This window comes from Panthera pardus, unplaced genomic scaffold, assembly GCF_024362965.1.
Source record: "Panthera pardus isolate Hobbes unplaced genomic scaffold, ASM2436296v1 HiC_scaffold_8, whole genome shotgun sequence".
NCBI lineage: Eukaryota > Metazoa > Chordata > Mammalia > Carnivora > Felidae > Panthera > Panthera pardus.
The window spans coordinates 114,022,150-114,037,539 of record NW_026527013.1 but is presented as its reverse complement, the minus strand read 5'-3'; the positions used below and the strand labels follow the sequence as shown (position 1 = coordinate 114,037,539).

At 43.7% G+C, this 15,390-nt stretch overlaps 1 protein-coding gene and 1 long non-coding RNA gene across 3 annotated transcripts in view; one reads left to right on the top strand and one right to left on the bottom strand.

Annotated features, from left to right (window-relative positions):
- RAPGEF5 (Rap guanine nucleotide exchange factor 5) overlaps positions 1–14,956 on the top strand; it is a 225,293-nt gene extending 210,337 nt beyond the window's left edge. For both annotated transcript variants that reach the window (XM_019443577.2, XM_019443578.2), the window contains 3 exons: positions 1,411–1,475; positions 6,611–6,665; positions 10,844–14,956. In XM_019443577.2, the coding sequence (XP_019299122.1) occupies positions 1,411–1,475; positions 6,611–6,665; positions 10,844–10,962 (239 nt within the window). In that variant the 3' untranslated portion in view covers positions 10,963–14,956. The remainder of the gene's footprint in view (positions 1–1,410; positions 1,476–6,610; positions 6,666–10,843) is intronic.
- Positions 7,817–8,287, bottom strand: LOC128775523 (uncharacterized). The gene is made up of 2 exons (XR_008420246.1): positions 8,207–8,287; positions 7,817–7,969 (listed from the first exon to the last, which is right to left on the bottom strand). It is a non-coding gene; the product is annotated as an uncharacterized LOC128775523 (long non-coding RNA).
- Positions 14,957–15,390: the final 434 nt, after the last annotated feature.

Genomic DNA, 15,390 nt, shown 5'->3' with positions numbered 1-15,390 from the left:
TTAGGTGGTGTGTAATGTAGGTAGAGTGCACACGCGCTTATTTGCTACACACAAAAAAAAGGAAAAGCTCATGCGCCGACTACTCTAAGTATCGTGTCACAGAATGAAAGCTTATGGTTCTTTTTTGAAAGCAAAGTCATGAAAGACAAAATAACCAGAGTCTTTCAGACAACTGTGTAATTGTAAATTATTTTCCTATTAGAACATCAATTTTAGTAAAGGGGGAAAAAGCTTAGGAAAACTTTGCAGTCGGTGCTAGAAGCTGTATATAAGGGGTTCCTTGAGGAAAGGTTTGGATCAGGGGATCATGTAGGTCTGTGGCTGGTGTCGTCCCCTGGTGGGCAGTCAGAGCTCAGCAGCCAAGTGTCTTGCAGGCAGGTTTCCAGCACCTACCTCGTAATTGCCCCATAGGGACCAGCAGGATGAAAGTCTTGATTAAATGCAAATGCTTTCCCTTTCTATTTATAGGAATCTTAAGCTGTTCTTTTGCCTCTTTTATGTCAGGTTATTTCAACAAGATAATTTTCATTTGGTTTATCCTGCATGTTTGTGATCCGACATGATTATTTGCAGGCTCTTTGATTCTTATCTGTGAAGATTCCCTAGTGCTCTGTCTTTGACCCTCTGATCTGAGTTTCTGAGTCATCCACTCACTGAGCTTCAGCTGCTGTCTTTATTGTAACTAATTCCCAAATCCCTTTCTCTGGAGGAGGCATTCAGGTTTTTTGCAACCAAAAGGAGGCTTTTCTTTGAGTATCTTCTGTCACTTCCCGTGCAGGTGAGGCTCAAACCAAATGTAACTTTCCCTTCCTCTGAAAATGTACCTTCATCCTAATTTCCATATGTTCTTTTCATCAATGATGCTTTCCACCCATTGAGTAGGGCCAGAAACTGCCATTTTCTAACCCATCCCTTTCCTCATTTCTGATACACAATCAGGCACTGGCTTTGAGACCGAAAAATCTACATTTTAACATCTAAATCTAAATCTTCTAATGTAGATAAAGCAGGCCACATACACGTTGCCAGGGATTGTTAAAAAGTAAACACATAAATATGAAAATTCCTTTGTTTCTGGGTATTTATTTCTTTCCTGCTCAGTGTTCTGGTCAAAAAAACATAATGGACTGGTTAAGTTATAGAATAGTGTTAGCTTCTATCGAGCACGCTGAAGTGCAAAATATATAACTGCATTAATGTTATAATATTCTCTCCTCCCCCTCACTTATAAATTATGCCTTTTCACATCGAATACCATACAGATTCAGGTTCAAGTTGCCTTGTCAAATGCATGGAGTAATGCATGATGTTTAAGAAAAATTAATAAGTTGCATTGCCTCTGGACCTCCTTAGCCCTGACTCATGATCCATTCCTAATGGCACATATGTCTTTTTGTTTTTAATTTTCAGATGTAACATTTATTCATGAAGGAAATAAAACATTTTTGGATAATCTTGTCAATTTTGAAAAACTGGTACGTACATTTCACTATTTCTCCCTTTTCCCACTGTCAGGAAAGTGCATGCTTTTCCTTCTTGTTCTAAGAAACAAATGGTTTAAGTATTTTTCTCCTCTGAATACATGGTGGTTTCCAGGAGCTTATTTGCTGCACGTTCAGCATTGTCAATAAAATGTATTCCAGTGAAAAATAAGTGTGCTAACAAGGTTTTGAGGACCGACTATGAAAGTCTGCTTTTTATTTTTGAAAATGAGACTTCATTCAATTAATATCAGTGGTTGTGTGTGTGTTACTAAACTGGAAATAAAACCTGTAAGGTTCTGTCACTAAGACAGGAGGTTAAGCTTTACTGCTTGAAAGGCATCGCTCTGCGTCTCAGTGTATACTGCTTCCAGGACCCAGGAAAAAGCTCTGCTTCTGGGGAGATGCGTTCATCTTCAGTGCTCCCCACTGGATGCAAAGGTGGAATTCGCAGGCTGTGCCTGAGAGGAAGCACCACCCCTCTGTCTGCCTGTGGAGCACAGTGGACTGTGGAGACAGCAGCTCAGGCAGAGTGCACTCCCTGCTCTCAAGTGAAAGGTTCCCAATCAGTCCTCCCTTACGAGTTACTGAAATTCCCCTTCCTGAAGTATTTCTAAGACCTTCCCAGGTACTTCCTCCTGTTGTGAGCTCCTCCTAGCCTTTCTGACTGGCCTAGGGCAGAGGAGGAGCTGCTAGGGAGAACTGAGCAAGTGTAAATGAGGAGTGCTCCAGAGAGGCCCCGTGGACTGCAAGAATGGATCTGTCCCCAGATGAACTTGAGTGTCATAGATTAGACTGTCCTTCATGGTTAAAGATGATACCAGTGACCCCAGTCCGTAGATCCTGACCTTTGAGTGACCTTTTCAGTAATGGTAATGGATTTGTATGAACTCTTTCAGGAACTGACCCCCGGTTCCCTGTGAGACTGGGTCAGGCATGTGAGAGAAGGTTGAGTGAGGCGGGGTTGCCGACCATGACCAAAGAACGGTACAAACTGATGAGTCCGAGCGGGGTTTGGCATCTGACCTTTGCCTCATAAGTGCCCGGCTGTAATCGTCAGGTTAACTCACCACACATGGGGTGAAGTGACAGAGGACCGCTGTGCCACTTGAAAATCCAAGCACCTAGAATCTGGGAGAGAGACGTCTTGGGATATCCTGCAGTAGCTCCATTTTAATCACTTGAGAATGACTGATTTGACTTCAAATCCTGGCCGGCACATCTGGTCAAGTTGTTGTTAAAGTGGATGTGCCTGTACTCTTTAAATCCCCCTGTGCTAAGTGCTTTGGAACCAGAGCTCAGTTATTTAAAAAAGTTTTAAGTTTATTTATTTATTTTGAGAGAGACAGAGACAGCACAAGCAGGGGAGGGGCAGAGAGAGAGGGAGAGAGAGAATCCTAAACAGGCTCTGTGCTGCCAGCACAGAGCCTGACACGGGGCTGGAACTCACAAAACTGTGAGATCATGACCTGACCTGAGCCAAAACCAAGAGTCAGACACTCAACTGACTGAGCCAAGCAGGCTTTCCAGAGCTCAGTTATTTTAGATGCTACAGTCAAACCAGCACAGCCAGAAGTAGATATTCAGAGTGAGGCTTTTTTGTACGTACTCTTTAGAGACTCGTTCTGTATCACTGTGTCATGTTCTATTTTTTTAAAGATAATTGTAATTTTTTTTAATGTTTATTTATTTTTGAGACAGAGACCGAGTGTGAGCTGGGACGGGGCAGAGAGAGGGAGACACAGAATCTGAAGCAGGCTCCAGGCTCTGAGCTGTCAGCACAGAGCCTGATGTGGGATTCCAACTCACAAACCACGAATCATGACCTGAGCCAAAATCAGATGCTCAACTGACTGAGCCACCCAGGCAGATGCCCCTCACTGTGTCATGTTGTGAAGATCCCAGGGTACCTGTTTGCAACCAAAGACTATAGGCACTAACATTCTAGACTTTGTGTAGGTTAATCTCCAGTGTTGGATATTAATGAAATGATTTCAGGCAGATGAAGCCTGTGGTCAATATCTACTTCAAATCCCGGCCAGCACATGTGGTTAAGAATGCCTGACAAGCTTTGGAGAGCATGTGTGGAGATGCGGGAGGAGGGGTGTCACTCTGAGTAGAATTCAGCACAAAGGTCTAGTGAGTTACCCTCTGACTAACTTAGACGGAACACGGGAGAACAGTTGCGCTCGTTATAAAGCCGACTGTTGTCTGTTGTTAAGAGCAGACCAGCAGTTGACCTTCTCCCCCAGGTGAGCCAGTGGTTTGGTCAAGTTCCTTGTGTTACTGCCCCTCCGATAGTGCTACTGAAGTCAGAGAAAGATTCAATAAAGGCACAAATGGGAAAAAGCCATGGAAAGATCCCCACATCCCTGTCTCTCATTCTGACCAGCATTTCTGGGCTTCTGCTACTTTCTCCAACAATCCAGTGGACGCCTTTGGATAACAGCTAATGTCATCTAGGGTCTTGCTTTCAGATGTGTCAGGACTTCAGACTGAGGCACCTGGGTGGCTCAGTCAATTAAGCATCTGACTCTTGATTGGGACTCAGGTCGTGATCCCAGGGTCATGAGATGGAACCCTGAATTGGGCTTCACACTGGGTGGTGTGGAGCCTGCTTAAGATTCTCTCTCTCTCCTCTTCCTCCTTCCCGCCCTTCCCTGCTGGTGCACACACATAGGCTCTCTCTCACTCTCAAAAAAAAAAAAAAGACTTCAGATTAACCTCTGGGAGCAAAACGTAGTCTAACAAATAGTACTTCTTTTAGTGTCAATAACTGTCTGTACCCCCTTAATCCTTTAAGATGCCTTAAGGAAATAACATGGCATAAATAAGTAATAATATTCTCTTTTAAATTGTAAATTCTCAAAGAGAACTTTATTTAAAAAAGACAACTAGAAGCTAAATGCAGTTATGCATGTACACAGCGGGCCATAACATCCACATACATCCATCAGACGCCGGCTAGCCCACCATTTCTAGACAGATCAGGTTCTGTAACATGAGCGAGTTCCTGGTCCTCACACAGTAGATGGCTCTTAGTATGGAGCACACCTACTGCTGACCCCCTCCTTGCACAGAGAAGACAGGGTGAGTTCAAATTTTTTCAAAGGACAAAAACCTATTATACAATGTACATAGCCCTACATTATACTTGGATGCTGGAGAATGAGACTGAATTTCCTAATAAAGTCAGCGTTTTCAAGGAATGTTTCTTAGCAAGGGACAGAGTTTCACTTAAGCTAAAACAGGATCATCTTTCACAATAATGAACCAATAGAACCTAACTGAATTAACTTGGGAGAAGCCAATGCCTCATGATGGATATTAGCTTAAGCCAGCTAGCAAATCATTCAGTGTATTCTCTTTATCTGGCTGATACAGGCCGACACATTAAGTCAGATGACACGAAGGCCCAGAAGCACTCATTGGGTCTAATAAGATTTCCATTGTTCCCTCTGCTGTCTCAGCTGCTCTAAACGTTTCAGTCGCGAACTATTAAATAATGAAGAAACAAATGCTTTCTCTCTTTCTTCTCTTTACTCCTCAGTGTTGAGAGCCTCATCCTTTACCACATTTTCCCCCTCCCCCCTTCAGAAAACCTGAAGATGGGGAGGACTCAGGTTTCACTGCCACACTCAGCCCTCAACCCTGCATCAGCTCAAGGCTCCCGTGAGCTGCCTAAATGGCAGAGGATAGAAATCAGTGTGACGCCATAGCTTAGAACGAGAGAGCTGCCCTGGGAATAGTGGTAACATTTGGGGAAGGAAACATAACAATACTTTCACAGACGTGAGTCACGTCTCATTTCCTTTACAAATGCAACTTGAGGTCCTGCTATAATCACTGTCCTATTTAATTTTCCACTATTGAATAGAAATACATTGGAAACACAGTTGAGAACAATTTAATAAGTAGGTCACATTCAAATAAAGTTTCTATAGTTCTGACAGGTTTTAAGTAAAAAAAAATTTTTTCACGCCAAAATTATTCTTGTAGCAATAATTCACTGAGGGCTTGCTGTGTATGGATGAGCCTCTGACTGGTGTGTACATGTGGAATGTGAAAGATGTTGACACGTTTGGGGAAGCTTGGAGGAGCAGATAATGAATAACGTTGATTTCTTGAATCGTTGGGCGATGTTTGGATTTTGATATGAAACAAATTAGAAAGTCGACGTGGATTTTCCAGAGGACGATAACACAATGGCAGCAGTGTTTGGAGATGATTCTGGCAACAGTAGGGGAGAAACAGGAGTGGAAAATGGTGTTGTCCTAAATGCTGTCTTTCTTCTTCGTCACGGGAAACTAGAAATGATAGAGCTAGAAGACTCTTGAAGGTACCCAAGTATGAGCTAATGGGATCTTGTCAAAGGCAGCTGTAAGCTAAGAAGACTTTTGCCTAGAGATCAGTGAGAACACTGAAGAAACAAAGTAGAATCCTGAAGACCGTAGGAGAGAATATAAACCAAACCAAAAACAGTCTCTTTAAAGATACTGGCGTTTTAGAAAATGTTTGCCTTTTGTGACTGTGTCATTTCCTGTCGCGATTTGCATACTTGAGTCTTTGATGCCACCAGAGTTCCTGTCTGCATTCAGCAAGTACCGGAATCACTGTGTGACATATGGCAGGTGCTGGGCGTGCGGAGCCCTCTACTGGCACCCGGCCTGGAAGAGGCGCAAAGATCCAGAGCAGTGCCAACCACACGAGGCCAGTGTATACTGTACAAGGGAGCCTCCCAAGTTCAGAAGGGAAATCTCAGAAAGGCTTCACCGAGAGCAGGCAAAACATCCCTGGAAGGGAAAAGCCTAAGCAGGTTTGGACAGGCAGATGGGGTGGGAATGCTGTACCTCTTTACGGTGTGTAAACGGTGGGCTGTTAGACCCGGTGGCATGAGGAAACCGAGTTAGAATCTGTGCAGCCAGGTTTGGGGGCTCTGTTTTGACAGATGAAGACTGAATATCCTTTTGTAATCCAAGCTCAGTATTCTCAGTTGAAGTCAAGTCCAGTTCCAAATGCAGCGATGCCGTTTGCACCCAAGGGTGCACTCTGCTTTCATCCCAGTAGGCATACTTCAGAAACACCCTAAATGACCCTTCCACCGATACATTTTCTGCTCTGCCTTCCAGCATATGATTGCAGACACTGTCCGGACCCTGAGGCACTGCAGGACTAACCAGTTTGGTGAGTAATTGAAGTTGGCCAGGGAATGTAAATTCACCCTACATTGGTACAGACTGTGACCTTATCACAAGTATTTGGTGGTAATAAACTGAAACAGATTATAAAGTCTTATATGCATTTACTATATTCTTTCTTAGTTTCACTTCATATTTGGGATGCAAAGGAAAACAAGATATGGCAGTTTTTTTATCCTCTCTTGGCAGCAAGTTTACACTGTACAGAGTGACTTTCGATGAGCAGAGGGCCCCCCCACCCCCACACCCCTGAGCCTGAAAGTCTGTTTGCTTGCCCCTTGGCTCAGAATTACCAGTGGGTTTATCAGGGGTGACCCTGTGCCTAAACTTCTTGCTTAGAGCCTTCCTGGAATTGGAATATGGTTTGTAAAAGTGCCTGAAGCAGCCTTCCAGAATCTTTACTCCTCTCCAACAAAAACTTCCTGTCCGGAGCTGCCTTTCACTGAATAGGTATTTTTCTGAGCACTTTTGTGGATTCCCTGCTGAGATTAACATAAGTAGGAAGATCTGTTCCTTTTTAAACCTCAGGCACAATTTACACCATGTTTAAATAGCGTTAAAACATTGCAGGAAGGAAGGAAATCAGCTTTATTGAGTCCAAGGAGCATTCACACGGGCAGTGGCATCCTGACACCAGTATTGGTGACTGGTGCATGGAGATCATTAACCCTGTGGTGCAGAGCGGAAAACTGAGACTCAGAGAGTTAACCCATTCAGCCATTATTCAGGCCAAGCCTGCCTGACTTCCTGACCCACAGTCTTTTCTTTGCCTTGTGCAGATTCTATAGATATAAAGGGCAGTAAAGAAAAAAAAAAATAGAAAGTTGAGTTCAGTAATTATAAATCAATCAAAGCTGACCACTAAATAAAACTTGCTTTATATATCCTCCTTGTAAAATAATTTTTTCAACAATACGGAAGTATGTATAAAGTACAAAGATCAAAGTCCTACTCCTTAAGGATTAGTGCATATTCTTAAGAAAGTTTTTTCTGTTTGGCTAGTTTTGGCTGGCAGTGTTGTCCCCTACAGAGCAACGGAACTTCTGTATGAATTACAAAGTTTGTGCTTGAAAGGGAGAGTTATAAATACAGGACCTAAGTTTTTTTTTTTTTTTTTAATGTTTATTTATTTTGAGAGAGAGAGAGAGAGAGGGAGAGCATGAACAAGGGAGGGACAGAGAATCCCAAGCAGGTTCCATGTCGTCAGAGCAGAGCCCTGTGAGGGGCTCAGTCTCACGAACCATGAGATCATGACCTGAGCCAAAATCAAGAATCAGACACTCGGGGCGCCTGGGTGGCGCAGTCGGTTAAGCGTCCGACTTCAGCCAGGTCACGATCTCGTGGTCCGTGAGTTCGAGCCTCGCGTCAGGCTCTGGGCTGATGGCTCGGAGCCTGGAGCCTGTTTCTGATTCTGTGTCTCCCTCTCTCTCTGCCCCTCCCCCGTTCATGCTCTATCTCTCTCTGTCCCAAAAATAAATAAAAAAACGTTGAAAAAAAAAAAAAAAAAGAATCAGACACTCAACCAACTGAACCACGCAGGCATCCCAGGACCTAAGGTTTTAAATATTTACATCACTTACTACCATGTGATATGTGCTTATGTATTTCTCCATTAGGAACACAAGTACAGTGCGCTTATAGTAGAAACAGTGATAATATTGTCACAGAGATTCATTCAGATGTGCAAGCATAATGCTGCTGAGTATTGGGTTCATATTTCTCTCATCCACCTTTGCTTCCCAAGTATTTATGCACACTCACCCGATTCTAAGATATTGGTCTCACTGACCAGGAGACTCTGCAAGTGTGGACAGGAAGGGTATACTGGCCTGGTGGCCTTAACACTGTCTTGAACCTCTCATCACTAGAGAGTAAGTCCTCGTAGCACAAAGCATAACTCTTTGTGTTCTATTAGTGAAATTAGTGAAATCCATTTTGACAGCTTATATAGGAATAGTAAACCAATGTCAGCATTTGGGATAAAATAAGATAATGTTAATCAAGCCACTTAAAAATTATGAAGTTCTGGGGAGTCTGGGTGGCTCAGTTGGTTGAATGTCTGACTGTTGATTTCAGCACAGGTCATGATCCCAGGTTTGTGGGATCAGGGCCCGCATCGGGCTCTGTGCAGAGCATGGAGCCTGCTTGAGATTCTCTCTCCCTCTCTCTCTGCCTCTATCCCACTCATGCTGTCTCTCTCTAAAATAAAATATAAAAAGGGGCCCCTGGGTGGCTCAGTCCATTAAGCATCCAACTTCTGCTCAGGTCATGATCTTGTGGTTCATGGGTTCAAGCTCTACGTCAGACTCTGTGCTGACAGCTCTGAGCCTGGAGCCTGTTTCAGATTCTGTGTCTCCCTCTCTCTCTCTGCCCCTCCCTTGCTCGCTTGCTCACTCTCTCAAAAATAAACATTAAAACATATATGTTTGTATATATATATATATATATATATATATATATGTGTATATATGTGTGTATATATATATATATATATATATTTTTTTTTTTTTTTTTTTTTAATTTGGAAGTGCCATGCAGGTGTCACTTGTCATGGTTGGAACCACTCATTCTGCCATCTTCTTAAGGTTAAAAAATTAACAAAAAAATTATCTTTGTACGATTATGTTTTCGAAACCAATATTTACTAAGCCAAAAGCAGTCAGTCTCTCAGTGTCTTACAGAGAAGGTGTTCTAGAATAATACAACTTTTTGGTCACTTCCAAACAAGTGGGATGGTAAAAACTTAAATTCCTGGTATTTTTGCCTTTTGAAACCAGGAAGCCTTATTTGCTATTAAACCTAAGAATTACAAGCCACCCATGACATGCAAGCCTTAAGTTATAAAACACATTTGTCACAGAGGAGGAAAAAATGGATTTCACCAAGAGAAGAAATTGCTGCATTGAAATGCTTAGCTTTCTTTGGTCCCCTCTACTCAAGCTGAACCCTGCTGCTCCCATCCGAAATTCCGTGAAGCAAGAGGATATGACATCACCATCTCTCACATTGACATTGTCCCTCTATAGCAGTTTAGCCAGGCTCCCAATGCCTTGAGGTTTGGGGGGATTTTTTTTTTTTTTTTTTTTTGGATTGTGTTTGTTTTTGCCTATGGGAAGTGGGCTTGCCCCATTGTCCAGGCTACTTTATCAGGCTCCTTATCAGACTTGTCACCAGCATGGCACATATGTGTTCACAGGGCACTAAAAGCTTCTTGTGGCCCTTCAGTTTTGTAACCACCCTGGATTTGGGAGTGGAAAACCACCTTGCCTTGTCCTTTGCTGGGTAGATGTTAGCCCAGCCACATGCTTCTGGAACTTGTTTGCCTGTTAAGTATACCTTAAGTTCAGTTCTGTGATATCTGTTCATTCAAATGCTTCCTTAATTTTTTTACTTTTGCAAAAACTAAGGACCCCAAAGAATTCTACAAATTCTAAAAACAAACCATTTTGTCTGTGCACTGACCAGATTAGCAGTGGTTTCTGACAATTCCAGACTGAGATATAAGAGCCAGTGAAAGCTATTTAAATGGCAGTTGCTGTGACATGGGACCTCAGACATGGACTCAGGAATCACACAGTCTGGGTGCCGGACCTGTTCTGCCACTCCCTTGCTGTGTGTCTGTGCTGTTTCCCACTCTGTAGTGGGGGGATACTAACACAGTCACTAAATACTAGATAACATTAGGTAATAAATGTTACATAAATGTTAATAAAACAAGTACCTTTGTAGTCTAATGACCTGACCTGAGGCGCTGGTCTGAGCTGGTGAAGTATCTCCACTGTTAGGATAAAGATCCCCTCTCTGGGATGCTGACTAATAAGAATCCCCCTGCTAGATTTACTCTAAGCCTTAATGAGAGAGGTCACTGGTATTCAGAAATAGCACTTCTGCACGAATAAGATAGAAACGGAGAGGGAAACAAACCATAAAAGACTCTTAAATACAGAGAACAAACTGAGGGTGGCTGGTGGGATGTTGGGGGCGGGGGGAAGGGCTAAAGGGGCGAACAGCATTAGGGAGGACACTGGTTGGGATGAGCACTGGGTCTTATACATAAGTGACGAATCACTAAATTCTATGCTTGAAAAAAATTGTATACTTAAAAAAGAGAGAGAAAGAAGTAGCATTTCTGTTCTCATGAGACTTTTTTCTTCCAAAAACCAGGAGGTGACATGTCTCCAAAGGAACACCAAGAGTTAAAATCCTACGTTAACCACCTGTATGTCATTGACAGCCAGCAGGCCCTGTTTGAGTTGTCACACAGGATCGAGCCTCGGGTGTGAACCCCAGAAGCCCACCGCCTCGCCTCCCCTGTAACTTGCAGCACTTTGAGCTATGGGAATGTCAGTGCTGAGCACGTTGCTTTCCTGTGAGAAAAGAAGTTGCTGAGTTTTATCAGTATATCATAAGAACCCACCGGAAAGCCCAGGAAAGCGTGTTCAGGAAGTTGATGGCAGCCACCAGACATGGGGAGAGGCCTCTCCTAGCTGCTCTCAGAATGAGAAGGCAAAGAAAGCGTCAGAAGCATTCTTGAAATGGAGAAGTCTGGTTTCTTATGACTGCATTGTTGATCCAACCCAGTTTTCAACTTGAGATGTGCCCGCGTCAAGACGAGAGCGTGTCTTGTCCTACAGTGACCCAATATTTCAGTACGAGTGTGCACGAAACGGGAGTTTTATGTTGCCTGGTGACAGATTACTGTTTATAGGCTGTCAAAGAAGCAGCTCATCTGAACACCTAAAGACAGTGATGGCATCTCTAGATTTCCAGGGAGAAGGAGTGGCCGCTGTCAGTACAAACTGTGACATCACCAAAAGCCACTTGTGTCTAGGAAATTAGGACCGCAGCTGGCATCCATGCTCTGATTTCCAAAAGGGAAATGTCAAGGCATGCATTTCTTTGCATCCACAATCATTTATCAATGTAGGCTTGCAGGTGAAATTCGTTTCTGCACAACCGATTTGCAACTATAGGCCAGTTAGAGTACGTTGCTTTACCAGTAAGGAAAAATAGTAATCTTTAAGAAGTGGACTCGTTGCTCAGTTTCTGGAGATTTTCTTTACGTGTGCAAGAAGATTCGCATTTCTTACGGGAACAATACGATTTTTGAAAAAGCACAGCGCCTGATAGATTATAGGCACTCAGTAACTGTTTATCAAGGGAACAGAGTCCCAGAGGTCTACATTCTTGTGCCTGGCGATGCCCTAGTGTTTTGCATCCTCCAGCAGGCTCCTTTGCCCACCGCAGAGAACGGTAACAGCCAACACAGGGAGGTGAAGTGGGATTTGGTGTGTGAAGCACTTAGCACTCCCTAGAGAAGAGCAAGGTATTTAGTAGTGACTGCCTATCTCTCAACAAATGCCAAGAACCCCCAAAATACCCAAATGTCTGATTATGTTGGACACTTCAAAGTCCTGCAGTCCACTCCTAATCAAGGCCCAGAGCTCTTCTGTAATTTGTCTTTTTTCCCCCAGAGTCTCAGAGTCTTCGAGTCTACTTTTTATTCCCATTTTTAGAGATGGGGGCTCCTACAGTAGAGAAAACCTCATGCTATTCTCAAGAACTGGTTAGAGAATTTCCCCCGAGCTTAAAATGAACAAAAAAAGCTTGTGGGCATTGCTGAAATACAAGGGCCCTCCTTCATGAATTCAGTCCATTCATCTTCTGCACGTGTGAGTTCTCTCCTGCCTGTTCATCTCTCGGGTGTCTGCACAGAACTGCTTCCTTCTGGCCCATTAACACCTTATTACTCTGGGTACCCAATGCTTTCTGATACCCTGTTAGCAGTGCTGTTTCCTGAGCTCGCGAACCACACTGAGCTTGAGAGCGTGCTGGAAGGTACCATGTGGAGGAAATTTTGGGTAGGACTTTCAAAGAGATTTGGTCTGTCCCAGCACGTGTAAACTTCAATCCTGAAAACTAACAGAGTTTTACAGAAAGGGACCATCCGGGGATGGTCCACTCAAGGCTACTGGGAATCAGGCTACTGGGATCAGCTCCAGGCTACTGGGAATGGACAGAGACCCACTGGAGGAGACCAGAGCCATCAGGACTAGGAAAAACCGGTTCGTCTCATGGCTGATCAAACACTGGAGAAGCTCTCCCCTTGGCAATTATTGGGGACAGCATGGGCGTACAGCACAAGCCCATGTTCTCACCTTTTCTCTGTGCTGGAGAGGATCATTTGGTCAGTCTAATCATGTAAGGCCATTTTGACATTGTCTCCACGTTTTACAATTTAAGTGTCTGTTCACAGGAGATCTCCATTACTCCAACCAGAACATGACCTCTCGAGGACTAATTTTCAGTGGAGAACTATTTCAACATAGCACCTGCTGCTTAGATCCCAATCCAAATATGTACACAACCAAATGAATCCACACATACATCACGTTTAAACTCATTCTGATGGTGTAGTCAGTATTCCACGTGTCGTGGGTAGAAACAAGCCAGGCACAATGTGGGGCTCGCCCAGTCTCCTCCAGCCATGGCCATGTGGCTCTCAGGGCAGCAAAGGGAAGGGAGGGTTTGGTTTAGTTTACATTTGCTTTTTCATTCCTGTCTCCCGAATGTCAGAATCTCCAAATCTTTGTGAATTTTAACAACCGTCTCCAGAGATTTCCCAAGCATCAGCAACTCAAAAGTTTCAGAAGCCCTGTGAAGACGTAAAACAGGAACTCAAGAATTGAAGACAGAACTGGGAATGGCTTTAGCTCCGCATGAAACTTTCCTGAACAAAGCTGAGCCGTCTGGCCGTGAGGCTCCCTGTGAATAGGGATTCCCTTTCCAAACATTAGCCAAGGCCTCTTTGAAATAGATTTTGTTCTGGCTGGAAGGGTGGACCAAGATGTTGAAGCTCCTTTCCTGCTCTTAGAGTGTTGCGATTCCATAAAATCTCCATTCACTCTGAAAATCTCTAATCTGCCAACTTCCTCAGCAAGTGGTGCCCCAGCACTTCTCAGTGGGTCCTTTCTGCTACGGCACCACCCTCAGGCAGTCCTGTGGGCTCATGGATTCGTCTGCATCCCGGCAAACCGGCCCTGCTTACAAGGTAGCACAAGACCAGTTTTGTGGGCAAAACTGCAACCTTCCTGAAATTTTTTTTCATACATATTTCCAGATGCTCTAAAGGCTACAGTGTTTTAAATTCACTTTTTGTTATCATCTGTACAATTGCCAAATGGTTACAGTGCTAAGTATTATGACCCACGTTCACTTTATTTTAGTATCATTAATTCTGTTTAGATTAATGCATTTCCCTAGACCCATATTCACAGGCAAGTTGGGTGGAGCGTGCATTGAATTCAGAATAATGAGGATAAAGGAAAAAGCCAGCCGTCCCAGTTGGCAGGCAGAAGGAGTTGCATCCTGTAGGCTAGCCTCTGGGTAGGGAGAGACAGTTGCAGGGAAGAGGGGGTTGGTGATTTCTGATGCCCGGAGCTGGGCTTCACCGCTGCCCCAGCCCCAGCCCCTTTGGCTCGTTATGGCTGTCACATCGCAGATCTCAAACCTCGTGTTCTGAAATGGCACAGCTGATCCAAGCTGCTCAAGAAACTAGACAGAAACATTAAAAAGGGGGAAGATCAGGTCCACTGCAGTTATCTAACACGGCGTTCTTTTTAAATGCTTCAAAGACATGTCCTTAAAATTTCAGCCTGCTCATTAATGAGCGGGCCATTGTGCTTAAAAGTAGTAGGGGGAAGAAAAGTTTTTAAAAATTGCCAAAAAGTTAGATGAAAATGTACTACTGTATAAAGCAAAGCTGTATATACTAAACGTTTTTTAGCAGAGGAATATTTATTTGCATAGCCTATTTATTGTATTCGTATTACATGGTTATTAAATACTGGGATGAAATTGATGCCCTGAAGCAAGGACTCTTGCCTTTTAATGTATCATTAATTAGGACTGCTGTGACATTGTCAGCTTGCGTTAAAAATTAGAAGATAGAAAACCCACAATCAGGGTGTCTACCTAACTTCTCAGGGACTACACTTCGTAGTTTTCCACCATTATAAGAGCTGGTAAATATGAAACATTTGTGGAATTACCAGAATTGCCATTAACAGTATTTTCTTTCTCCCATGTCACGCTTTCTGCTTCTGTATATAGGACTGTGCTGTGTATTTATCGAAGCTAGTAAGCAATAATTTATATGTAAAAAATGGCCAAGCAATATAAGGTGAACACTTCTATAAGTCACTGTTACCTTATCTTGTATTTTCAAGTGTTTTTTTTTTAAACTGCTTTTCCAAATATAAGATTATGTTAAAGATACTGTTGATGCCTCATAGCTTCTTGCTGTGTCTGTGATGTTCATGGGCTCCATAGCCTATGTCTGGCAGCATGTTCTCACTGTGTGGAACTCATATGCTCACCGAGAGAGCTACAGGCAGGTGAAGGGATTCCCAGGCAGCCGCTGAAGCTCTGAATCACTTATGCTGCCCCTGAGCCGTTGGAGAACCCAAGGACCCTGGGGAGGAAATCACATCAGGATTCTCCGATTCTGTCCTCCCCGCCCCCCCCCCCCCCCCACCATACTCAACTGGGATCAGCAACTCTGCCTTATCAGCCCAGATACTGAGGGAAGCTCACGGCCCTGGCGGCAGTGCTCTAGGTCTCAAAGGGAGGCCCTGACCCCACAAGAGGTGCAGGCGGGATGGTAAAGCACAGGGTAATAGTGATGTTCCTCGAAAGTGGAAAAACTAGAC